Below are 23,986 nucleotides of genomic sequence, written 5' to 3'. Positions count from 1 at the left end.
TACATTTTAAGCAAAGCTTGACTCTTAAGTCTCTTAAAACAGTAAAACACCACACATAGCAACGTTGTAGTTTGTTAAATATAAAAAAATGTTTATTGCCATTTTCACTATAGATTATACACTGAAACCGAAGCAACACTAAATCCCAGTTGGATAATACAAAACAATGCGTTGATTACCAACATTCTGCTACAGTGTGCCAAATGTTGGAAATGCTGTTAAAGAAAAACGGAATAACGTACTTTAGTAATGCAACCTTTATTTACATAAAAAGATCAAGTACTTCATGCCATGCTCCTTAAAACAAAGGAATCAATCCTTCAGAGTTATGAAAGCTTCAAGATAGCTTGAGAGAAAAGGCGGAAAGAAAACAGCAAAAATGGCAAACGGATAGAAGTTGACAGACCAAGAGACATTTTAAATCAGGTTCTCTAAAATGTCCAGTTAAAAAAAGGAAACGGCTTCAGTTACACATATTACAGCATTCTGCACAAAGAAACTGTACACTGGAAATCCTAAATGACACGTAAAAGCCTGCTGTGGTTAGCCACTATGTACAAAAACAATTGTGCACAATACTAACATACAGAAAAATGAGTTTACTTAATATTATACAATGTAGACAGATTCAAGTTATCTTTTGTCCTATTCGCATAACCGCAACTATGCACGCGTTTACCCTGAAAAACGTTGGGGATTGTGAAGTTCGGGAGGGAAAGCCTAAAACGTGTTGCCGACTATCTGGTGCGTAAGCATATATAGGCAGAGCTTTCTTCTACTGGCGTTTGCTCTTGATCCTCTCCAGCCTCTTTTTGAGGTCGTCGAGGTTTGAGGCGGAGGAGCGGGTGGGGCTGTGGGAATGCGACTGCTCCTGCTGGAAGTGCTCGCGAGACTCCTTCAACTGAGAGAGTTTGCTATGGAGCATGTCTGTGCAGGACGCCACCGATGGTTTCAAGGAGCTGAGGGGTGGTCGCTCTTCCTCTGGCTGCAGAGAGACAATTTATCAAATAAATACTTTGCATGGGAACAATACACGTAAAAAACAGAATACATCGGCTAACAAACTCAAGATGAACAGTTTGAAAGAACGACAACACCAACATCAAGGGCCCGATTTTAATGATCCAAGTAAGCGCATGGTCTAAAGCGCAAGTGTACTCGGGGCGTGTGCGAATCGTAATTAGCAAGGGCAAAGTGATGCAAGTGATAACGGTCTCACGGAGGAGTTTCGGAAGCATAAAAGGAGGAGCGACAAGTGTGAAAGGTGAGAGAGGACCAGGCCTGGACTTTGTCATGTTTTAAAATTTTTGTGTGACCGGCAGTCTACCTTGAGAGATGCGAGACCGGTGCACGCGTAGCTGGAGTCGTTCATTCATGGCTCTCGTCCCAGTGACTAAAATAGGAGTACTCTGACCATCTTTATTCGATTTGTTTGCTACGATTATTGAGTTTAGACGGATTAAGCTCATCAAAAAACACGGTTTACATTGTCCATTCTTAATCAGAGTATTGTCTTAATTGTGTTAATATCAGATTAGTGTTTCCAAGTAAACGTAGTCACTGGCGCAGTCTATTTCAGTTGCCTCAAAATAGCAACCCGCCAACAATGTCCCTGAACACACCTCGCTTTCAGACCAGCAAGCCCAAGGGCGCAAATGCACCTGCTTTTTAAACAAAGTGGCGCAGGACCTGAAAATAAAGCGAAAACTAAAAAAAAAAACGCCACTCCTGACGCTGCATTGCGCCGAGTGTATGATAGAGCCCTAAGAGACAAACCGTTGAGTTCTCCAGGCCACGCCGTTGCCGCAAGATCTTCAGTCTTTCGTAATAGGCAGCAGCGTTCAGATCGTCTCCATTACCAAGGGAAACAGAGCTGGGGTCTGTGCTGGGCGGGGGGATTACTGTGTGATAAAACAAATACATCAGTGAACTAGCATTTCCAAAAACTGATGCGAGAGATAGCTGTATAACTGACAGTATATTGAAGTACTACATGTGTGACTATTCTCAATTTTAGGTTTCACCTGTAGAGGTTGGGATTCGGCCTTTGCCTTCCCGCTCTGACTCAATCATGCGAAGTCCTCGCTCCACATAGCTCTGAAAAAACTGTGAGGTGTTTCTCAGGAAGGGCTCTATGTCGGCATCAGAATACTTCTGCTTGTACTCGTACAGCTCCGTCAAACCCTGAGAACCAATCATTTGGATACGTTAGTTAGCTAGAGCCCATTAACATGTGAAAATACTCAAGGCTATAAACTCACCTCTTTGGTGTTCTCCTTGGAACCGATCTTTTTAAAGATTTCAGACAGGATGTCACTCACGTTAGCCTTGATCACTTTGTCATCCTGTAGAAAATGAAAACAAAGACATGACATTTTATAACATTAGTAAACAACAAAATACACATATCAAAAAACAATTTGATCGATTGAGACAAACAAAAAACAAGTCGGTTCTAATGCGCCGTTTCATCCATGATCGGATGCAGTATTTAAAAACAAGACTCGACTTATTTAAGAATAACACAAAATATTAGACTTTGTTCCACTTTTTTAGAAAGCACACCATATCAGCTGTAGACAGCACACATACCGATCTGAGGGAACCCTTCTCTGTGCTCTTGTCAGATTTGTGTCCAGAAAGGTTTGCCAAAAGTTTGACCACCTTCCTCAGGTGTACCTCCAGCTCAGACTCGTTGCGATTCTCAATCATAGACATGTGATCTAAGATCTAAACGACACAGACAAGTCAATTTCAGAAGAAAAAAAAGAGAGCAGTCACACACAATTATCTTAAAGTTACCAGTCAGTCTTAAGTATACCTTGGCACCGGTGAGTTTACAGAGTGTGTGTAACAGTGTTTTTAGAGTCCGGTGAGGAACGTCGCTCTTGAGCTGTTTGAGCTTCTCTTTAGGGAAGACCTTCATGAAGTTGTGCACGTCCAGCAGGATGCGATCTAGATTGATGCTGTTGATGGTCTGAGGCAGGAAACGGATCATTCTCCACAGACACTATATGATAAAGAACAGCGCAAAGATGTTGCAACATTGTCACCAATACTACGTTTTATTGTGCATTATTCCGTGCTTGGTGTTTATAAAATGTTCTCATGAGCTATTCAAATTAAATATTAACATGTGCATAAAGTGTACCTTCATAACAAGCTCAGAGAACATGGGCGACCCTGCAGTGCTGGTAAGACTGTCCTGCAGAAGCACCAGCAAAGCACTGAAAAAGAAACCAGTACATTTAACCTACATGTCTACATCTCCAGAAGACAAATACAGAATGCTAACGAAAAAGCGGAGGCTTTCAGCGCTCCTAACCTCAGGATGTTGGTCTGGTCCGACTTCTCAAGCACTCGAACCATAAGCAGGTTGACAGAGCGAATGAGCTGCTGTCCGTCCTCGATGTCCTCCACTCTGGAATCCAACATCAGGGTGATCAGACCGTGCATCAGATCCTTCAGGACGCCCATTGAGGCCTCTCGCGCCAAACTCTCCATTGAGAACAACTGAACACATAGGCACGTTGACTCAGATGCTAAACACAGTTAATATTTGTCTGTTTTACAGACATGTAATGCATTTTAAATAGTAAAACAAACAGCTATTGTAAAATTCCATTACAGATACAATTGCCTATAAACATCCTGCAAAACAATTTGCACGAACAAAAACATAGGACTAGTCAGATTAAGAACAAACTTAAATTTCTAGCACTCACAGACAGCATGTTGCCTATAATGCAGCTGTAGAGTTTAAAGATATCTTTTTTGTCCAGGCGATCGTCAGCCATGTGCGTGTTATAAATGAGCCGCAGCTGCATAAAGGTGGCGATGAGAAACTGGTCAATGTGCCCAGACATGGCTTCTGCTTTGTCTGACTGTCTCAACACCTCGTCAATCTGCATCACAAAAGAGCACAATTTATGTTAGCACATAAACCCTGTGAGTGAAGATTTGAGAGCCAGATGCCCACCTGTGCCAAAGCCTGGATACTGGTGTTAATATCTCCACTGGCCACTTGAGAGATGACAAAGTTGATCGTGGAGGCAGTGCTATTGTGAATGTCGTCAAAGTGAGGAGAGACCGAACGAATTCTGCAGACAAAACAATTGATGTTTAAAAATGCCAATTTGTAAGTACTTAAGCATCATTTCAAGTGAGCTCATCATCGTGACAAACTCTTACTTGCGCTCAGGAATCATGACTGGCTCCAGAACTTCATCCAGTTTGTGTTGCACCAGGTCGGGTATGTCGCTGGCGCATGTATGGTTGTTCTCGAACACGTCCAAATCCAGCTGAAACTCTTTTGGGATGGATGGAGCCGACTGCTCCAACAAAGCGTTCTGCGCCCGAGCTTGACTGTTGATAACAGAGGGTGGGCCAATTTTGGGAAACATTAGAAAACTCCATATTCACTTTAACATATGAAAGTCCTTAAAAGGAACCTTGGGTATAGAAAGATGCATAGCTTAATATATTACAATGGCATTGACTTTGCTACACTATAATGTCACATTATTCATAAACCGTATTACAGTGAGGCCACCATTTTTTTGCATCAAAATCTTTGACGTCAAATGGTTGCAACCTAAACCAGTTTTGTTAAAGCTGCAGCGAAACTCACACGTTTTCCGTATGTTTGACATTTTACTTTTATATAAGATCAGACATATAAATACACAGGGACAGTAGGTGGCGGTATGTCCTATTGACACAAGCCAGCCAGCATTCAGTAAGCACCTGTTCAAGGTAAACATGCATTAATTCATAGTCTTTAAGACTATTTTAGACATCATCCTCCACCATAATTATATATTTTATACATTATGAGAATATACTGATAAACAATAATAATAATAATAATAATATGCTTACGTCAGCTAATGACCGACAGAGTGAAGACAATAGGCTACTGATGTAAATCAACACCAAAAGGTCAAAATCTGGATGGAATGCACTTTATAAATGGTAAAAAACATTGTTTATATTAAATTTGCAATGACTTGGGTTATTAATATGCATGTTTGTATCGTTTCTGACAAACAATATAAACTACACCAATAGCGTCTTTATTATGTATATATAAGGTTTATCCTACAGTACCTTACACTGAAGAACTGATAAGCGTGTCTGGCTGCTTGTGCTTGCAACCAGTTTACGTCATCGAAAAAGAACATGGCAGCCTCCTTAGGTAAAAATGAGTATTACATTTATTTTTAAGAATCGAAAATATTTGATCGGTTTCTAAAGACAAATGCTAGTAGTGTTAGGCTATTACAACGTTTTAAGCCATACATGTCTCTATACCCCGTATTGCCTTTAAGAACTAGGTTACGGTTTGTACGCACAAAAACTGGAAATGGTGTTTCCTGGTTCTTTAACCACTTCACTGTTTTTGTTTTCAATGAAACTTGCAACAAAACGAGACCAAATATAACATTTCATTATTCAGCTAGTAGGGCTGGTGATGTCAAATAAAGCCACATTTTAAATTATGATTTTATTGTATTTGGTCATTGTTTTCTTAAAAGTGCAATCCAGATGCATTAACCTATCACCCAGCCTTACAAGCCAACATTTGGGGGGGATAGTTGTCTCAAACTCCAGGTTGACAGTACAGGATGAGCAGTGGCTACAGAGGTACGGCAGTACTTACATCCTGTACGTTCGATACATTATTCTGTCCACGGAGGGCAGCAAAGAAAAAAATCGTAACGGAGAAGAGAAAGGAGGCTAGAATGAGACTAGACAATGCGCTTTACCGTGACATAGAAAGATAAACAAGAGTAGAAGAGAAACAGTTGAGCTTTTACCCATAAATACAACAGGACGTACCGGAGTTTGTTGGGCACCTCCTCCTGTGCAGGTTTGCGGAGGAAGGTGGCGTTGGGATTGGTGGGTTGTTCTTTCTGGACTCGCTCCTGTTTGGGCGGGGCCGCGGGAGACTTCTTTGCGGAGCGTTTGATTCGTTCCTCGAGCATGCTCATTTCTTTCTCTGAAAGCTAGATATGTGAAAACGGCATAAGTTAAGACTTTGTATTTGCATTTATAAGTCTTCACAACAAGGTCAATATGAAGTCTGAGGGTGTCTTACATTGCCGATAAGCTTGAAAACTTGTTCCCCGCAGGCGTTGTAAGCAGCCAGGACAGTATTGAGCGCAGCGTTGCGGACCGTGGTGTCACGGTCTCCAATGTGAACAGCGATTTCTTTAAGGGCCTTGGATGGAGTCGGCTGACACACATTCATGCCAAAGTTTTCGATCAGGCACCCAAGCTCCTCGAGACATTCTAAAGAACGAACATGACAAAACATACAGCATGTTCTGGGTCATAATCCGTGATCAATTATGCTCATCATGGTGCATCATGCTAAATTGTTCAGTTTTAGTTACCAGATCTCTGTTTGGAGTTCTTAGATTTGGTCCCGTCCATAAGGAAGGGGAAGACTTTACTGGCTGCGTAAACTTTACACAGCATTGTCAGAATGGCACGTACATCTTTGCGCACCCCATCCTTCGACTCCCCAACCTGCCCGGACAAAAACAAATGTCACGACAAGCTGCAATGTGTCAAGAGGATCATCTTTATTTTTAACTTTAAAAAGCTGAAGTTTAGACTAAAGAGCCACCTTAAGGATCAGGTAGGGAATAAAAGACGAGGCTTCGTAGTCGTTGAGCTGGTAGTTCCTCTTGCTCAGCATGGTAAAGAGCAGCTTCAGGAACTCCAAAGCTTTCATCAACACACTGGTGTTCGTGTCAAAGAACCTGAGTGTGAACCACTTCAACACCAGGTCCAGACAGCTGATCACAGCTTCACACTCAGGTTCCATGTGCTGAGAGTCAGTAACAAAACATACATTTATTTAGAAAACATTTGTCTACGGGACAGGAAGTGATGTCATCTGACCTCTCTGAGCTTTCTCACAAACAAACTACATATTTACCTCAATCATGGCTCCGATGGCTTTAACGTGACGTTGAAAGTCGAAGTGAAAGAGCTCATCCAGGAGCCACCTGGGCAAACATGTTGACAATTGAGTCTTCAGCTGTTCCACGTATTCGTCACGAGGCGTCATGAAGTTCCACTTCAGAATCTAAATAGTAGTTTAAGAACCAAACATGCCAATGAGCTGCATTGTACTACTAACAAGACTGACATCATAACTTGATCCTGCCAACACCATTCATGGGTACAATATTAGATGGACTGGGAGATGCTCACCTTCAAACCTCTCTCTTCCTTCATCCTCTGCTCTTTGCCATTAGGAACAAGGATGTAAATGGGTCCAGATTTATCCTCCTCATCCTTTGCACCAGCCTTGACAGGAGGTTTCTTACCCACAACACCCTAAGTAGTAAAATACTCAACACTTAAATCTTGAATTGACAAGGTCTTGCAGACACTTTGCTACGAAATAAACACCAGCTTTCCCCCCAGAATTGTTAGTAACGTGATGTTCGCAGTCATACTGAACTTGAATGCTTTCAAGTACATCTGTAAAATAAGGCGAGAAGTGATCTAAGTCCAGGTTCTTACTACCCAGTATGAAAGTACTCTGGGTTGACACCTCCAAAGCACTTCAAAAATAAAATAGAATTCCTGTTAGCAGGTGAATTGAAAAGCCATCTACGTAATTTTAGCATTGTGACACAACACTGTATGTTACATGCAGTGCTACCACACCTTCGTGTACCATGTCACCTCACACCAGCCCTGTTGGTGCTCTTTACTCTGAGGTTATTCAATACCTGCTGGCTGCTAGGCGTGCCTCTGGAGAGCCTGTTTTGTTTACTATTATCTTTATCTCCCTTCACTTTAAGTTCCATACTTTCTCTCTAGCAAATGCAACAAATACATGCTTCAGAATAAATCAAACTCCAAAATGTGGAATGAATGATACAACATGGGGTCCATGAGATATTAAAGTGTGCCACACCTTTTTAGCTGCAGGACCTGCTGATTTAGCTTTCTTTGGGTCTGGTTTAGTTTCTGGTTCACTGAAGTCTTCACTGGGAGTCTGATTCCTGGCAGGAGCTGTACAATAAGGACACACGATTTAGTTGAATTTTGTCTCTAAGGGGATAGTTCACTCTTAAAATGAAAACTCTGTCATTATTTACACGCCCTTGTGTCATTTCAAACCTGTTTGACTTTCTCTCTTCAGCAGAACACGTTTGACTTGCATTGGTTTTGTGTCCATACACAGAAGAACTTTTGAAAAATATTGGTCACCAAAACCGTTGTTTCCAGGTTTAAAATAACAACAGGGTTTAGTAAATTATGAAATATGTTTTTATTTTGAAGGTGAACTAAATCAACAAGTTTTGAGGATTAAAGGTGCTCTTAAAGGAATATAGTTTATTCGGGTTGCCATATCTCTACCAAACTCACTCTAGAATAAGAACATCCAACAACCATTAACCATCTATAGCAATTATTACTTTAATAAATTCTGTGATGTCACCGGACTTGTGGTTAAAAAAAAAGAATGAACCTGAAGCTGGTTTGGCAGCAGGGGCACTGGGTGCAGGTTTAGAAGCTGCAGCTTTGGCAGGAGCTACAGCTTTGGCTGGCACCACGGCCCTGGCCTTCTCCAGCATGCCAACCACCTGGTCCTTTGAGGCCGGCTGCACAAAGACAATAGAGAGAGAGTGACGTTATGTGGCTGCTTCTGACAATGCATTCCTATTAACCACCTGTTCTTTATGATAAAGATCTAGAGGGTTCAAGCTATTCAGCTACCAGCCCAGATCTTTACCGAGGCCTCATAATATGCTCCCCATATCCTACTTGCCTTAAGTTTGCTGGTAGCTTTGAACATCTTTTCATAGCCCAGGTGCATCATGAAGGTGGGGAGGGCGTCCTGAGCCTTCTTGCGCACATCACCGCTACGGTCTTCGAGGCAGGTGTACAGGTTGGGAATGCACAGCATGAGGTCTGAGGGCACCGCACGCAGGGTGGGCAGCTTCTCAGCCAGCCAGCCCAACAACTACAGGGGACAGACGTTAGAGTAAAGTCACTTGCTGTGAATTCCCATGATAATATAATCAATTCAATATTTTAACTTAAAAAGAAAGGATGTCAATTTTGTTATGAGAGTCTATCAGAAATGCTATACCTCCTGTCTGAGGAAGGGATTTTCCTTCTTCAGCTCCTCGGACAGGTCCTCTCCTTCAAGCCACTCCTTCATCCCCGTCTGCTCCACCCAGGCGTTCAGCGTTGCCATGGCAGCAGCGCGGACGTTGGCCTGAAGAGATAAGTCACATTTCTTGCAAATAAGAAAACCTTTGGCCTGAGCAGTGAATTTTCAAAAACAGTAAGGTATGGAAATTATAAATTCAGGCTGCATATCATACTTTGCTGTCTCCGAGGACAGTGATGACTGGAAATCCCAAGATCTTGACGTGCTGTTTGAGAGATGGACCCATAGCAATAGCTATCTGCTGTAGGATAGTCAAGGTTTGCTGGACCTACAGCCACAAACACACATTAAACATTGTAATGCAAAGTAGTACATTGAATAAAGTGGACGCCTCTACTAAGCCACACCCACTAAGGTAAAATCAGGAAACCAAATTCAAATATGAAAACAGTGCAGTCAGTATTGACATCAGATGGTTTAAATACATAAACCGCATTACCATAAGTTTGTTGGAGTCATTAAGGCGGCCCTTCAGTGCCACGGGCAGCTCCCCGATGTTAGCCTGGATGAATTTAGCCTCGGAAATGACAGCGGCAACCTCATCAAGGCCTTCCTTCCTGACCTTCCAATTCTTGTCTTCGATTTTTGACACCATGTCTGATGTGATTTTATCACTATGAATGAGAAAAGTCACATAATATTAACTCTATAGTCTTCACTTTAAGTACGCTGCCCTTTGAGCATTTACATATTGGAATTCAACAGCTGCTTTTATCCAAAGCAATTTCTCTTAGACATTTATAATTGGTAACATCTCAAAGTTGCCAGCCACAGCAATTATTTAAAACAAGGAACCATTTGATAACCTGATATCAGTTCTAGGCAACAGATCCATGATGTCTCCAGCTCCACCATCAACCTGCTCTTCATCTGCTTCTTCTCCCTCCTCTTCAGGTCCCGCTTTTTTGTTGCCACGGATGGAGGCAGGAGGAGTCTGACCCTGCATCTATGAGGAAAGGGATGCAAAGGTGAAAGACCTTATTTGATATTATCAGGCATGTGATCAGCCAAGGACGAAAAATAAGACTGCACTCACTCAACCCAGATTCCCACCCAAAATAGTATCTAATTAAATGTTATATAAAAACAAGCAACCGTTTGCCAAAACTATGTTTTTCACTAAGCAAAACAAAAACAAAGAATACTGTGGCCTCAACATACTTCCTTATACAGCCACTAGATGGCGCATCTACATTCATACAGCGTTTGTCAGCATGAATCCACGTGTATTAAAGGTATGGTTGCATGTTGCAGTTTTAGTTCATTTAAATGTATGCATTCAGCACGCACAGTTTCAAGCCATTAAATTGTGGAATGGCCTATAGACAATGGGAATGTGACGTCGCAGCGCAATGGATCCTGTGACTTTGGGACACCGACACTGCGGTAGACACTTCAAAATAGTAGAGGTAACTTAATTTATATTATACGGTTAAAAATACATTAAAATTTCTAACTCTTGCGGTAGTTGCCTCACCCCCATAATCCCATCATGAATGAAAATAAATGCAATTTGTTGATACCATGTGCTTATAAATAGCTAGACATGAAGCCAGGCAAGGAGGGGCGATTAAAACAAGGTGTGCTTTGGTGGATATTCACAAAGGTTTTATTGTGAGTCTCTTTGAAGAGGTCAATTTCAACTTTTGCGTTGTCGAGAAGGAAATGTTTACCTTTTCAAACTCTGCATCGATTTGTGAAAGCAGCGCTGGTTTTTCATCTTCAAAGAACATGCGGAGTGGAGCGCCCATATACAGGTACATGACTCCTAAGAGAGTGATCGCTGATGTCCTCACAGCCTGAAATGAACACAGCCAATTACACAAAACGTCAAACAAAAAATGCTACTAAGCTAATAAACTCTTTCAAATATGTATTGTTGTTAGACTAAAAATGATTTAAAACATGACTAATAGAATTACTTACAGGATTTGTGGCACCCAGAGCGGTTTTAACATTGTTGATGAATGCCTTCACATTTATTCTGAATAATTGGAAACATGATTTAAGAGTTACAAACGATACAAGACAAACATAATAAATAAATAAAACCAGGTGTAAGGCACTCACCCAGCAAATCCAAACTCCTTCATGGCATTGGCCAACCAGTTGAGGGTCTCGGCTTGATTTTTAGGATTCTTCTGAGCAAAAGCCATTGAGACCATCTGCCGAATAAAAAATAATTCAAGATGAAGCTTAACTAAAAGCAAACAAAAACTCTTTATTTGCAGCTTCACAACCCAATTAGGATTGGGCAGCGCCTACCAAATTGGCATCGGACGATACAGTGAAACATCGCGATGGACGATGACATCGCCTGTGGCATTATAAAGTAAGGCGCATCTAGGCACGAGCTGCCCAAAGAGACAATTTACAGTGCGAGCTGGGCAGTTATAAATTTAGCCATGTGTTATCTATTTATAAGTTATCAAGTGAGGCTTGTTTTCTTTATCCAAAGCAAGGTGTGCAGACACGCAACTTCTCTTTATACTATGCAAGCTCCACATTTATAAAGTCAGGCAAGTCTGATCTGTAGCAGCATGAGTCACATCACAATAGTGAAACATTTAAAGAGTTTGGTTCCAAAATGAGATAACACGATATTTGAATATTTTAAAACAGTTTTTTATTTTTAATATCAATCAAACTGCAGGTGGTTTGTTTTGAGCCACAATAACAAAATACAGCCAACTAACACAATAAAAACAAAGACCATGATTGTTGAATAAAAAACTAAAATCGTGTTCTCATTTTGGAACCAAACACTCCATTTGTTTTAATCACAACGCCGGCTCAACATCGTCCATCGCTGATGGCATCATCTATCGGCTCAACCCTAAACCCAATAAGATGAGAGACCCGTCTTAAACGCTACATTTCTTGAGATCAAGAGGGTAGACCCCGTCCAATTTGTTTTAAATGTCATACACTTTAAACCAACCTGTTCCGCAGTCCATGGCAAAGAACAGGCCTCGCCAATCGCAGTCAGAGCCTCTTTGGCTTTGCTTCCACACTTCACATCTCCGATCTTATCAACCAGACCATCCAAAACAACCAGCGCGGACGTCTTTGAGAACAAGCCCTTTTGCGCGATCAGACCCACAATATGCAACTTCATTTGCATGACCTAAAAAAACAAAGACATCAGAATCTAGCATCTAACATAGGCAAACATCTGAACCGCAGGCTCCTCTGCATTTTATTACCTGAAAGTTGGTCTCTTTCCATCCAGGTTTCTTAGCCAGCATTCTGACCAGAGCCTGACATGGCATTTCAGATTTATCCATCTGCTCCACAGCCTGAGAACAACATAATACGACAGATAAAGTCAAGGTGCAAATTTAATCATAGTATCACAAAAAGCTAAAGACGCATCATAGGGGAAGTGAGAGATGTGCACAACTAACCCTCTGAAACTCTTCCATGCTAGCGAGTCTTTCTTTCCAGTTGGCGCTGTCCAGCAGTTGCATACAGGAAGCTGGCAGCACAGCAGCCGCCTTCTCCTCGCATACTTCCGTCTGATGTGAAAAAAAAACACTGAGGTCAATCAATATGTTCAACAACAACCCATTTCCAAATATATACGGATACGCCAATGCATAAACTGAAGACTTACAGATAACTCGGTCTCTACGGTTTCCTTCATTTCTGGAGCTTTCTTAGACTTGCCACTGGGGGCAGAAGCAGGTTTGCCCTTCTTGGGTGGTCCAGAAGCCTGGTACATCCAATAAACAACATAAATGAGTCTAATCTTTTACTCATTCTTTCAAACAAATGCAACAGCCAGCAGATTACTTTACCTTTCCTGGAGGAGCTTTCTTAGGAGGGCCCGATGGTTTGGCAGGGGCTTCAGCAGGAGGGGGTGCTTTCGCAGCCGGCTTCTCTTTCTTCTCTCCTCCACCCTTCTTTCCTCCAGCAAGTTCCACTTTATCGGCACATTCTTTGATCTATAAATAAACAAAATTGAACAACATAGTCAGGTACAAATTGTTATGTAAAAGATAGACGATAAAATGTGTATCTACCTTGTCCAACTTGAGTTTGTCAACATCTGCCAGGAACGGGTTGACGGCTTTCTCCCCCACCACCTTCATGGCAGTCCCCAAAGCCTCAAAAGCAGCATCTCTGACCTCTGGGGCAGAATCATTCACTTGCTGCAAGAAGAGTACAACGATTTAGTACACAGAGAAGTCTTCAAGACTGTCAATTCGGAAAAACCTCCATTCGTCTAGACATCGTGAAAGCCATACCTTGAGGAACGCTGCACAGAAGGGCTTCAGAACGCTTTTTGGCAATGTACTCGGGGTGCAGTGACGGAAGCTTCTCGCCAGGAAAAGCGAAGCCTGTTGCTTGATGGAGGGGTTCTTGTTGTCCATCACCGCCAGAACATCCTCGCTGATGTTTTGCAGGGTTGTCTGCAATACAGTTGGAAGTTCATACATCAGTATGTAAAAAAACAAAGTGAGGTGGTTGCCAGGGCATTGCTTAGGTAAATGGTTGCTCTCTAGCACATGACAGTAGCACTCCCCATGTTTTAAGTAAGACAAATAGTAATAACGTTTACTAAAGATTTGTGATTTTTTTAAAGAAATACTCACAGTTAGGAAGACTGCATCGATGGCCTCTTGTAAGGCCTGTACAACCTGAGGTTTCTTCTCCTTAAACTTCTCCAGAATGGTTGGCACCACCTTTAAAGATTCAGGAGATTATATGTAAGCTAAGCATCAGACGAAAGAGGACAAACTATGTTTGATCAAATATTACTTTTCTAACTAAAGAAAATCAGCCAAGAACCGTATGCATTGCGAGCACTTACATGACCTGCATATGTTCCAAACTTCTTTCTCAGTCCTGTTGTCAGTCCTGCCAGACATTTAGCTGCCAAGGCCACTAGCATCACATTGGCATCTTTACCAATAACCTACAAAAAAAAAATGATTTTCTAAGGTCTGTCCACAGAGGAAATCCAATTTATCAGAGATCACATTTGAATATGTGTTTGACCTTTTTAAGTGCTCGAACTAGGTCCCCATAGTCTCCATTCTCTAGTTTTGGGTTCTTGGTCAAGGCTTCCACTGCCTCCAATGCTTCCTTTCTCTCCTGCCATTTCTTAGCTTCCTGTCACAATACATTGCAGGAACAAAATGAGCACAGTTGGGATAAAAAAACAAGCCAATGATTCGAATCAAGATCTTGTTGGTGTAGTTCTCACAATTTTATCATAGAAGTCTTTAGGAAGTTTTGAAAGGATCTCAACGGCTTCCAAGAGCTCATAAACATCCACCTGGGCTTCGGTTTCCTCATCAGCCTCACCTGTAGGAACAAAAACACATTTCAAACTATTCCAAGCTTATTTGAACATGTGAAAAATGTGTTTAGCTTGTTTTCTGTACACTCACCAAATTTCTGCCTGGGTGCATAAACAGAATACGTACTGTCTACATAAGCAACACTGTATATCCAATTAATAAAATGAAAATTCACTACATTTTAAACAGTGTAAGGCTGGAAAACTGCCAGGCATGAGCTAGGCAAAATGTCCTGCTTTTCAATACAAAGTCTCCTAGCACCACGCTGACTGTAGACATTACTATGGCAACTGGTGAAGATATAACACATATTGAACACACACGCTTCACAAACAAACATGATTTCATTACATAGAGTTTTGAAATCTGATCTTTAGAATGACTGATAAGATCTTTTCAAAATATGCTTTTTACAGTAGTATCTAATGGCTTGTCCCTGAATCGCTACTGAAGACTGTATGATTTATCGTTTGTGCAGACGTCTTTTGTTTTATTCTCACCATCTGCTTCGTCTCCTCCAGCTGCTTGCTGCTTCTCAAACTTGGCCTTCAGATCCTGCTGGGAACGCAAGAACCTGATCTGCTTCGGAGGTGCTGTTGGCAGCTTCACCCATTCTTCCTCCAACTCTTTCAGCTAGTGGAAATGAATCAAATACATTTTTAACTGATCGAACTGACCTGATCAAAGTAAAAGGCTCTCCGGTTAGCAGCTTTACCTGTACAGAGTTGATGTTTTGGAGGGGAGGTCGCAGCGCATCACGGATCCACCTATAGATTTCCACAGCGAGTAATTTGGCCTCGTCTCGAACTGCCTTTTCTCGAGACTCGAACTGTTTTGGCAAAACTTTCACTACGGGCTTCAGGGTTATAATCTTTGATCCGAATTCACTGCGATTAAAAAAAACATGTTAGTAATCTACAGCGCAAATAATTATTTGGCAAGCCTGTGAATTAGTAAGCAACACTGACTTCCGCATTTCATTCAACACTTCGGTTAACATGGTTCTAAGAATGCAAATATATACAAAACACTGCCTTCTCACCAAAGCGCTTTCCGTAACGTTTCAATACAGGCAACGACAACTTTAGGGTTTTTGTTATCCAATCCTTTGATCAACTCATCTTGGACGACTTCCGCCTTCTCGATCTCTATGTACATGAGGCAGATTTCCATCCCCAGCTCTTTAGCCCGAGCTTTGGGCTGATTGAAGACTTTGCAGACCACACCAGAAACCACTTCCCCTGTTGTTCTATGAGACAAGATTCACTGCCATTAGAACCCATTTAGAGACTGTGGATAATGGGCCAAAGGAACAACGATCAAAGTTATATGTGGGGGTTTCTACATGCTTTGTCTGCTCAGCTGGAGTGCATGTATGAAGTATCGTCCCTGGTTTGTGCAAATGCCCACCAAACATACCAGCATTATGCAACTTTGCTTATTTTTTAAATAAACATTGATTGACTGAAGCACACTGAACTGGTAAATACTAGTTTTAAATGGAACATTAAAATCACACTTGAAGCAAAAACACCATGAAATAAACAAGTTGTTCATCAACTTATGCTTAATTAAAAATCAATACGCCATAATTTACAACTAACTAACTGAATTTCATTCTGTTATATTTAGACAGGCACAAAGAGGCTACTCAATAATAGATAGCAGCCTTGGGAACTGCACAGCAAATGAAATGAACTTTAACTGATGGGCTTGTTTTCATCTTATTTGGGAATTGCTCTGCGCCTCATGTGAATCTGGATGTGCAATAACTTTGATACTGAACCCATTCAGAAAAAACGAACGAATTTGAATGTATTAGTTATACAACACATCAAAACAAGCTTTTGATAAATCTGTCATTTTGGAACTCGACAGCACCTGGTCCAATTTACTGTCACTGAATGTTTAAGGGACGGTTCACAAATTTTTTTATTGAAATTCTGTCATGAATGACACACACTATAATTGTTCCAAACTTGAATAAATAAACACAAATAAAGATATTTGGACGAATGCTTGTGACCAAACAGTTCTTGGACCCCATTGACTACCATAGCAGGAAAAATGAAATTGGTAGTCAAAAGTGGCCCAGAACGGTTTGCTGTCCAACATTCTTCAAAATATCTTCTTTTGTGTTCAACAGAACAAATAAATCGGAAGTATTCTTCCTACTACGGTAGTCAAAGTGGTCCAATAACTGTTTGGTTGTAAGCATTCTTCCAAATTTCTTTCTCTGTGTTCATCAGAACAAAGACATAATACAGATTTGGAACAAATCGAAGGCAAGTTAAAGACAGAATTTGTATTTTTGGGTGAACTAACTATCCCTTTAAAGTACATTTCTGTGCAAACTATTGTCCAAAAGTCACTTACCTGCCAGCCACATGTGCATTCTCAATATATGCGAGTGCTGCCTCCAAGCCTTTAAGTTGGGCCACGGCATTGGACTCCGTTACAAATTTTTTGACAAGTCCCAGATATTTGCCCCATTCTGGGCTCTTTTCGTCTTCTATCCTCTGGAAAAGCTTCAACGCTTCCTCGTATCCATTTAATCTGGCTTTCCAAATCTTAAAACCGACCAGAACGTAGATTATTATAACAAGGATATAAATAAATGTAACTCACAGCAACAAAATTATTTTCTTCAGAAGACTTTTATTTATTAAAAAATACGTTTTATTACATACAGCACAAAGACAAGCAAATAATGTGTCTTACATGCATCTTTACGAGTAAAAGCAACTTTGTTGACATGGCGAGTTAAGACATTTTTTTAAGTCACGCCATTTTAGAAGGCCAAAAAAATTATATATATACACATACTGTATAAGTCTTGGAGGATGACGACTCACCTTGTGTTCACATTTCTGGTCTACGGGTAACTTCATCCATTCACTGTCATCCCCCATGGCTGTTTTCTGTTTGATCTATTGAACTAAACAGAAAATGGAAACTTTGTTCCTCACATGCCATAAAGCATACCAAAAGTTATTTGAATAGTAAGTTTCACACATGGCCAAAACAGCAAACAGATCACAAAACTCATTCAAGTTTCCCAAGCGGCATACATAGTCCTTTAAACAAAACAAAGTAAAATGACGAGTAGTTGTTATGACACTCGATGAAATACAAAAACGTTTGATCCAACATGACGCATGCAACAAGCACGTCCATTACCTCATTTACAAAATGATGAATTGAAATGACAAAACTCGTCAGACTTGAAGTTTGTCTAATGATAAACAAGGTTTTAAATATCACGTGGACTTCGACAAAAGCCTCCTCAGCAACACAGACAACTAAACAGCAATGCAAATCATTCAGATCAACAACAGCCAGAGTGAAGCAACATCCACTAATGCATCTCTCTTTAGGGCAGCTTCATATTACACATCGACCCCATACGCAATGTAAATCCTTAACAACAAAAGGCTTAACGCGATGAACATAACATGTGAAAATAACACACTAAAGTCACATGTAGAAAGATGATAAATTAACCATGTGCCGCCAATTCTGCCCGCCCAAATCAAACACTAAAAGCAAACAAACACCCATGCGTGCAATATCTAAGGTTTAAAAAGCATAGAAAAATAACTGATGGTCAATGGGTGTAGTTACGGGATTTGAAAAACGTAATGCTGGTTCGCACTGCATCACGTGGATAACATTATGGGGTGCAGCAGAGCCGTTAGTGACCCGCAGTTGCTGTGTCTACAGCGGACGCTTTTAGCAGAATAAATCGTTCAAATGTCGTTTTATACCACACACGACAACACAAATATAATCCTCGTGGCTTCCTTAAACCATTCCAACGTATGGTTCGTTTCATTTCTGAGTGTAAATATTAGTCATTTTAAATATACCGGTTAGCCGTTAGCATCTACGCGGGCCTGACCGACTGTACGGTGCCCTGCAACAGCTCAAGCCATCACAAGATTGACATTAACATTGCCGTTTTTGACACCTTATTCCAACAAACCCATCAATTTACGCAACGGCTTGTATCGTTATCATCTTGTTTGACCGATACATGTAAAAACGACTCACGCTATTATTTAGCACTGATGTAAAGGCAGGTTGATATTATTCGATCCGTCACATTCAACCTCTAACGAAGCAGAAACGCTAAAATGACTCGTATATAAAACCTCCCTCGCCACCGAACACGGACATACGGGAAATTGTTAGTTAAATTACCTGCTTGAAGAGAGGGAAGACAGGACAATATTCTTATAAATTAAGGACGGTCTTCATCAGCTGGGTCCGATATTTGGTCATTACTCTTCGGGCTTTGAAACGCCTCTGAGGGCGGGGGGGGATTGGAGGCGTGTTTGACTTCATGCGGCACCGCGCAGATTGATTGATCCGTGACATCACGATACCGCGAGAGCGATTCCAAAACAGTGCTTTAAGATTTCTCTCGCGGCACTTCGATGTCATAAAGCCGTTGGTGTGCGTAGTGACGCACGACGGCGAAAACAAATAGAGAGACAGAGGGAGGAGACGCCTAGCACCCATTCAAACGTTGAAATATATTATTTATAGTGTATACTTCATTTTGGTGCTATTGTTTAATGTACTTTAAATGCCATGGTCGCAGATAATCGGACTGATCAACTAATCATAAATGCGTAAATTATGTTTATATAATGTTCTGAGGGAAAGATACATTTGTACTGTGTGTGCATTTAAATATTGAATAATGTGTATGTAGTCAAACTAAATTATAAAACTCCCCGGTTTATATAATACCTAAAAGAGTCCACGCGATTGCCCTTTATTGCACCAAGTATATGTGCAAAAATAAAAGACGCAAAAATAGACTGTTATTCTGTATTTAAAGAGCACGCAAACATGGGTGCAATGAAACTGCGCAGCACGCGAAGGCAACGCCCACAGAAGTGACGAAACACAGCCGAGCATTTTTCAAAAAAGAGGACGTGACTCCACCCAGCGCTCACGTCGATTGGTTACATTAGGCTTGTTTGAGATGCGCCTCGCTCGCCTGAGATGTAGGTGAGAGTAGGCGGCTGCAGTAAGGGGAGGAGTCAAAAAAGACCTTTGAAGTCGGACACTTTCTGAATCTCGCTGTTTTCTCGCCTGCTAACGTGAACAATAGAGGAGATCGCGTTAGCGTTTTTTATCGCAGACGAAGTGGATGTAATCGAAATACCACTGTTTTTACATGAAGATGGTTACAATAATAATCACAGAATGTACTGTCAAATAATGTACAAATAAACAGCTCACACAACAACATGTAAGACATTTTCAAGGATTATATAAACACATGGCAAATGAAGTAAATAGCAAGTTGCTTTTGAGAGACAGAGGCCATAACAAATGTTATTTTAAAACAAGGAGGTTTCTGCCACCATTTCAAGTCCATAGTATTTTTCCATACCATGCAAGTCAAAGCTGTGTAGCAAACATTCTTCAGAATTTCTTCCCTTGTTTTAAGACCCAGACACTTCTCAGATGAAACCACATCGTTTTCCCCCTGTAAAGCTGCTTTGGATGCAAAGTGTAAAAGCGCTATATTAATCGAATCGAATTTAGATATGTATGTGTGCATGTATATTTTTTATTGATTGATTTATTAATTCACACAAACATACAATAGAATAAAGTGAAAATTACAACAAGGAAGAATTCTAATGAAGAGAAATATAAAATAAACGCACGTCCTAATTCTTAACTTCACTAGGCGTGTTTTGTTTTTGTTTAGTTTGCATGTAAATATAAATTAACAGATGCGTAATCTAATTCTTAGAATAAAGCGAAAATGCATCAGTCGACATTCTCAGCCAATGAGCTTGAAGCTGTGTCGTCAGTCAGTCGTTTCCCATCATGCTTTTGAATAGCGCAGTCGGAGGAGAGCAACTGCGCTCGACTGCTCAATCCGACACAGCCGCCTCGCCGTCGCGAGAGTTTTTTGGCACACGTCAGCATGACATCAGAGCAAGGCGGACGTAACTCGGACACTTTTCTAACCGGCATGCAGCTCGCGGTGATCACCGGTGATCGGTTCTGCGCAGATTTTGCTCATCTCAAACAAGCCTTTTATCTCCAGTTGAATATTCGCTATAATGCCAGAGCTGATTTGTATAAGAATGTATCTGCTTTGTGGTACTTTTGTAAAGTAAAAGAAAAATGTTTACGCTAGATTTAATTTAATCTTTGTTTTAATGTTTAACAAATTGATACAGATTACAGAATATTTATTTTACATATCGTTGAAAATTATGTACACGTCGATTGCACCACAATGTTGCTTCGTTTAATGGGTAAATGTATTTATCTTAAAATAAAATAAATCAATTAAACATGTCTAGTTGTCTGCTGATGTCAAACATATAATATGCTTATGCATACTACATATCATATCAAAATACTAAGATTGTCATACATTACATTATGTCATTTCATCTTTCCGTGACGTCTATATGTCGCATTTGTTCTATGTTGTTATTTATCTATGCTGAAAAACATTTAAATACCTTTGCACGGAGGCACTCACTTCCGGGACCTGTCGTCACGTGACTTGCAGTTGCGTCGCAGGAAAAGCGTCTCCTTGACAATGATGATGACTACTAAACCGCATCATTCTGTATGGGACGCGCGCAGAGTCATGCTCCGCATCTGCATCCCAGCTTCTGAAAATAACCGAACAATATGAAAATGAACACGGATCGTTTCAGCCTCACAGTTGACGAGTATTTAGGTATGTTACGCTGTTTATTGTTTGGTTTGTTCTGACGTGGGCAGATATCAGCGTCAGTCGGTTCCAAGATGCCTGCTTGCAGAATGATTGACAGGTGGATTGCTAAGTAAAACCACATTGCTTTTCGTTTTATTTTACAGCTGAAACAAATGTCCTGTTCTATCTGAATGATGCAGTCACACAGCTGCTTGAACATAAGGAGGAATACACCCAGTTTGGTGTGGTCCGGTATGTTGCTGAATAGTAAGTTTCTGATTTTATATTCATACTTTAGCTACTTTACAATATTCATCTAACCTATAGTCAATAATTAAAAATATAGTAATAATATATTTATTACTGTATAGTACATGGTGCTGTACAGAATAGCATGATCGGGGCATTATTATTCTGATATGTTCATATGGTTAGTGACCTGATATTAATCAAAAGATTCACACAATTACATAATCTTGTAGTTTTACCAGTGTGAAGAATGGAAACCATGTGCTCTTCAGGGAATTCAATTACATCAAGGCAACACCTCATAACAGAGTCTCCTTCATTCATATTTTCTGGAAATGCTTCAGACAGATTGGAAAAAATGCAGGTAAGCAGTCGCAGGAGAGACAAGTTATGACAATATTACATGTTTTTAAACAAATGCAGTTTCCGTTTGATTGCAGATTTACTGGCAATCTCCGAATACAGTTCACTTTTACAGCTGTTATGCCCAGACTTTCCTGTTGAGATGGTACAAAATACAGCCAGGTAATTTCACATTTGTTTTTGGATGATTCTTTGCCTTTTATGTTATAATTGGGTAATTCAACATATATGTTCCTGTTATTATAATCCTTGACAGGATTGTTCTTATGGAGGATGCCATAGACTGTCTGATGTCATTTTCAGATTTTATCTACTCATTCCAAATCCAGTTTTATTATGAAGGTAATTTTCTTATGTTATTATTATTTGCATTAGAAAAAAATAGCTGTGAAATGAACTCAGATTTAAGAACCTACTTTACAACAAAGATGAAAGGGTTTTTCTTTCATTTTCTTCTTACATTAAGATTTTCTCAGCTCCGTTTTAAGAACATGCATATTTCTTCAGATTTTATCAGTGCTTTAAAAGGAGAAAACGAATTTTTGATCTATTATTATGCACACAACTTTCATATTAATTGAAAAAATTATACTACAAAATTAAAAAGTCATCAAAAATACACTTACCGGTATACGTGTCAAAAATCTTCACAGTGCACAGATAATCACAAAACATTCCTACTGTGTGCTATTTAATTGTCTTGTCCATTCTGACGTTGAGACTTTTACAGAAGTGTAACAAAGACGGAATGACATCACCACTGGGGTGTATAAAGGGTTTCCATGGTTACTGTACTCTCTGCCTTTCACCTCCACTGGTCCCTTTCACAGAGTTTGTGCAAAGTGTGTCTGTGATATACCAAGACCTGCTCTCGGGGAAGAATCCAAACACTGTTATAGTCCCAACCTCCACCTCAGTGGAGCAGTTATCCAGCGCAGCCAGTGAGGAGCAAGAAACCCAGAAAGGCGTGGATTCCTCCATCTTTAGTGAATGCATAGAAGCACTTTGCGAGAGGCTCAAACACAAGTAAGAACAACTGTAATATTTTGTTTACTTTTAAAATCATAGAGCACAGTTATTAGGCTTGTGTTTACAACAGTAAGACTGGGGGTAAATGCAGTAACTTATATTTAATCATTTATCCAAAGTGACTTACAAATGAGGAAAGTCAAAAGGAATGAATAAAATCGAAATAAATATTTCAGCGATATGTCGTTATAAGAGATTCAATTGGAAAAAGAATGAAACAACTTTCTCTGTTGGCATAGTCACTGTGTTTCGGCTTTGTAGGGCAGTACACACCCTGTCTGTTGGAAAGTGGTATTGATTTGATCTTTTCTTAGATATCCTTCCACTGCTGCTATTAAAGAGGTACTACGAAGCAGTCCGCAGCAGTCTTTCCATGGCTTTCTGATGGCCTTGGCCAAACATGAGGGAATAAACCAAGATATTGGTACGTGTAAAATCCTGTATAGTGCTGCAGCACTTGTGTACTTGCATATAAAACTCAAAAATTATAATTCTGTCATCATTTACTCACGCTTAAATTGTTCCAAATCTGGATTCATCCTTTTTGGCTGAACTGTCCCTTTAAAAAATACTCATAATAATTTTTCTTCCGTCATATGTACACCAGGTGCACTTCCAAATAAATCAGACCTGCTAATTGATCCAGAAATGGACCAGGAGCTGGAGAGACTGTGAGAGAAACATTTATTCAAAATGTGTTTGGCTTTATATGTTTATATTTACATTGTTTATGTAATACTGTGATTCTTTCAGCATAGCTCAAGTCGCCATCAGCCCCACATCTAACAGCAGCAGCAGCGCCGCAGGACAGAAGGAGTTGTCCAAAAAGGCCTCACCGCGCAAATCCCTGCACCAACGGAAGAGGATCGAAATGGAAAGCGACGGTTCCACGGAGGAGACCGATTCTTCTGAGAATTAAAGGAACTGTTCACCTAAAAATGAAAATGAATGTACTCACTTTCAAGTTGTTCCAAATATGTATTTCAATAAAATTCAATAATTCAATAAAATATCCCATGTGGATGCGTTAAAACTGTAGATATTACATTAAATGTAACAAAATCTAAATAAATAGAAAAATCGCTTCAGTTCCATTTTAGTTGCTTTCTTTACAAATACACA

General features: G+C 40.3%; 2 protein-coding genes across 6 annotated transcripts; one reads left to right on the top strand and one right to left on the bottom strand.

The window, feature by feature from the left end:
* Window positions 1–66: 66 nt before the first annotated feature.
* ckap5 (cytoskeleton associated protein 5) lies at window positions 67–18,833 on the bottom strand. Of its 4 annotated transcripts, none has more exons than XM_079450114.1 (45): window positions 18,721–18,817; window positions 17,373–17,455; window positions 16,894–17,087; window positions 15,560–15,766; window positions 15,233–15,404; window positions 15,018–15,150; window positions 14,421–14,521; window positions 14,213–14,326; window positions 14,025–14,129; window positions 13,807–13,896; window positions 13,459–13,623; window positions 13,234–13,362; window positions 13,009–13,155; window positions 12,825–12,923; window positions 12,616–12,726; window positions 12,415–12,507; window positions 12,150–12,335; window positions 11,279–11,373; window positions 11,135–11,192; window positions 10,882–11,007; window positions 10,015–10,154; window positions 9,648–9,822; window positions 9,363–9,476; window positions 9,125–9,253; window positions 8,801–8,995; window positions 8,501–8,633; window positions 7,943–8,040; window positions 7,755–7,841; window positions 7,228–7,353; window positions 6,950–7,099; window positions 6,635–6,838; window positions 6,399–6,534; window positions 6,101–6,294; window positions 5,842–6,008; window positions 4,192–4,365; window positions 3,980–4,100; window positions 3,726–3,905; window positions 3,326–3,513; window positions 3,152–3,227; window positions 2,822–3,010; window positions 2,593–2,730; window positions 2,262–2,345; window positions 2,025–2,184; window positions 1,777–1,901; window positions 67–985 (listed from the first exon to the last, which is right to left on the bottom strand). In XM_079450114.1, exons 2-45 carry the CDS (start codon window positions 17,427–17,429, stop codon window positions 776–778), a joined length of 6,075 nt encoding a protein of 2,024 aa, XP_079306240.1. In that variant the 5' UTR covers window positions 17,430–17,455; window positions 18,721–18,817; the 3' UTR covers window positions 67–775. The 4 variants fall into 4 exon arrangements, with proteins under 4 accessions (XP_079306240.1, XP_079306239.1, XP_079306241.1 ...); XM_079450113.1 differs by having other exon boundaries at window positions 18,571–18,730; XM_079450115.1 differs by lacking the exon at window positions 7,755–7,841 and having other exon boundaries at window positions 18,721–18,833.
* A 2,211-nt stretch (window positions 18,834–21,044) lies between these two features.
* cstpp1 (centriolar satellite-associated tubulin polyglutamylase complex regulator 1) lies at window positions 21,045–23,957 on the top strand. Of its 2 annotated transcripts, XM_079450097.1 has the most exons (9): window positions 21,045–21,247; window positions 21,388–21,490; window positions 21,706–21,836; window positions 21,913–21,997; window positions 22,092–22,177; window positions 22,666–22,861; window positions 23,179–23,288; window positions 23,472–23,535; window positions 23,618–23,957. In XM_079450097.1, the coding sequence occupies exons 1-9, from the start codon at window positions 21,199–21,201 to the stop codon at window positions 23,781–23,783; spliced, it is 990 nt and encodes a 329-aa protein (XP_079306223.1). In that variant the 5' UTR covers window positions 21,045–21,198; the 3' UTR covers window positions 23,784–23,957. The 2 variants fall into 2 exon arrangements, with proteins under 2 accessions (XP_079306223.1, XP_079306224.1); XM_079450098.1 differs by lacking the exon at window positions 21,706–21,836 and having other exon boundaries at window positions 21,065–21,247; window positions 21,896–21,997; window positions 23,618–23,951.
* Window positions 23,958–23,986: the final 29 nt, after the last annotated feature.

This window comes from Barbatula barbatula (genome assembly GCF_947034865.1).
Source record: "Barbatula barbatula genome assembly, chromosome: 25".
Lineage (NCBI taxonomy): Eukaryota > Metazoa > Chordata > Actinopteri > Cypriniformes > Nemacheilidae > Barbatula > Barbatula barbatula.
This window is presented reverse-complemented; position numbering and strand designations above follow the sequence as displayed.

Excerpts from the sequence above, each read along its gene's own strand:
- cstpp1 (XM_079450097.1), top strand. The coding sequence starts at position 21,199 with ATGAAAATGAACACGGATCGTTTCAGCCTCACAGTTGACGAGTATTTA. Across the intron at positions 21,491-21,705 it reads GTCCGGTATGTTGCTGAATA|TTTTACCAGTGTGAAGAATG; the intron begins GTAAGTTTCTGA and ends ATAATCTTGTAG. Across the intron at positions 21,998-22,091 it reads ATGGTACAAAATACAGCCAG|GATTGTTCTTATGGAGGATG; the intron begins GTAATTTCACAT and ends AATCCTTGACAG.
- ckap5 (XM_079450114.1), bottom strand. The coding sequence starts at position 17,429 with ATGGGGGATGACAGTGAATGGATGAAGTTACCCGTAGACCAGAAATGT. Across the intron at positions 14,130-14,212 it reads TAGTTCGAGCACTTAAAAAG|GTTATTGGTAAAGATGCCAA; the intron begins GTCAAACACATA and ends TTTTTTTTGTAG. Across the intron at positions 4,101-4,191 it reads GTCATGATTCCTGAGCGCAA|AATTCGTTCGGTCTCTCCTC; the intron begins GTAAGAGTTTGT and ends TTTTGTCTGCAG.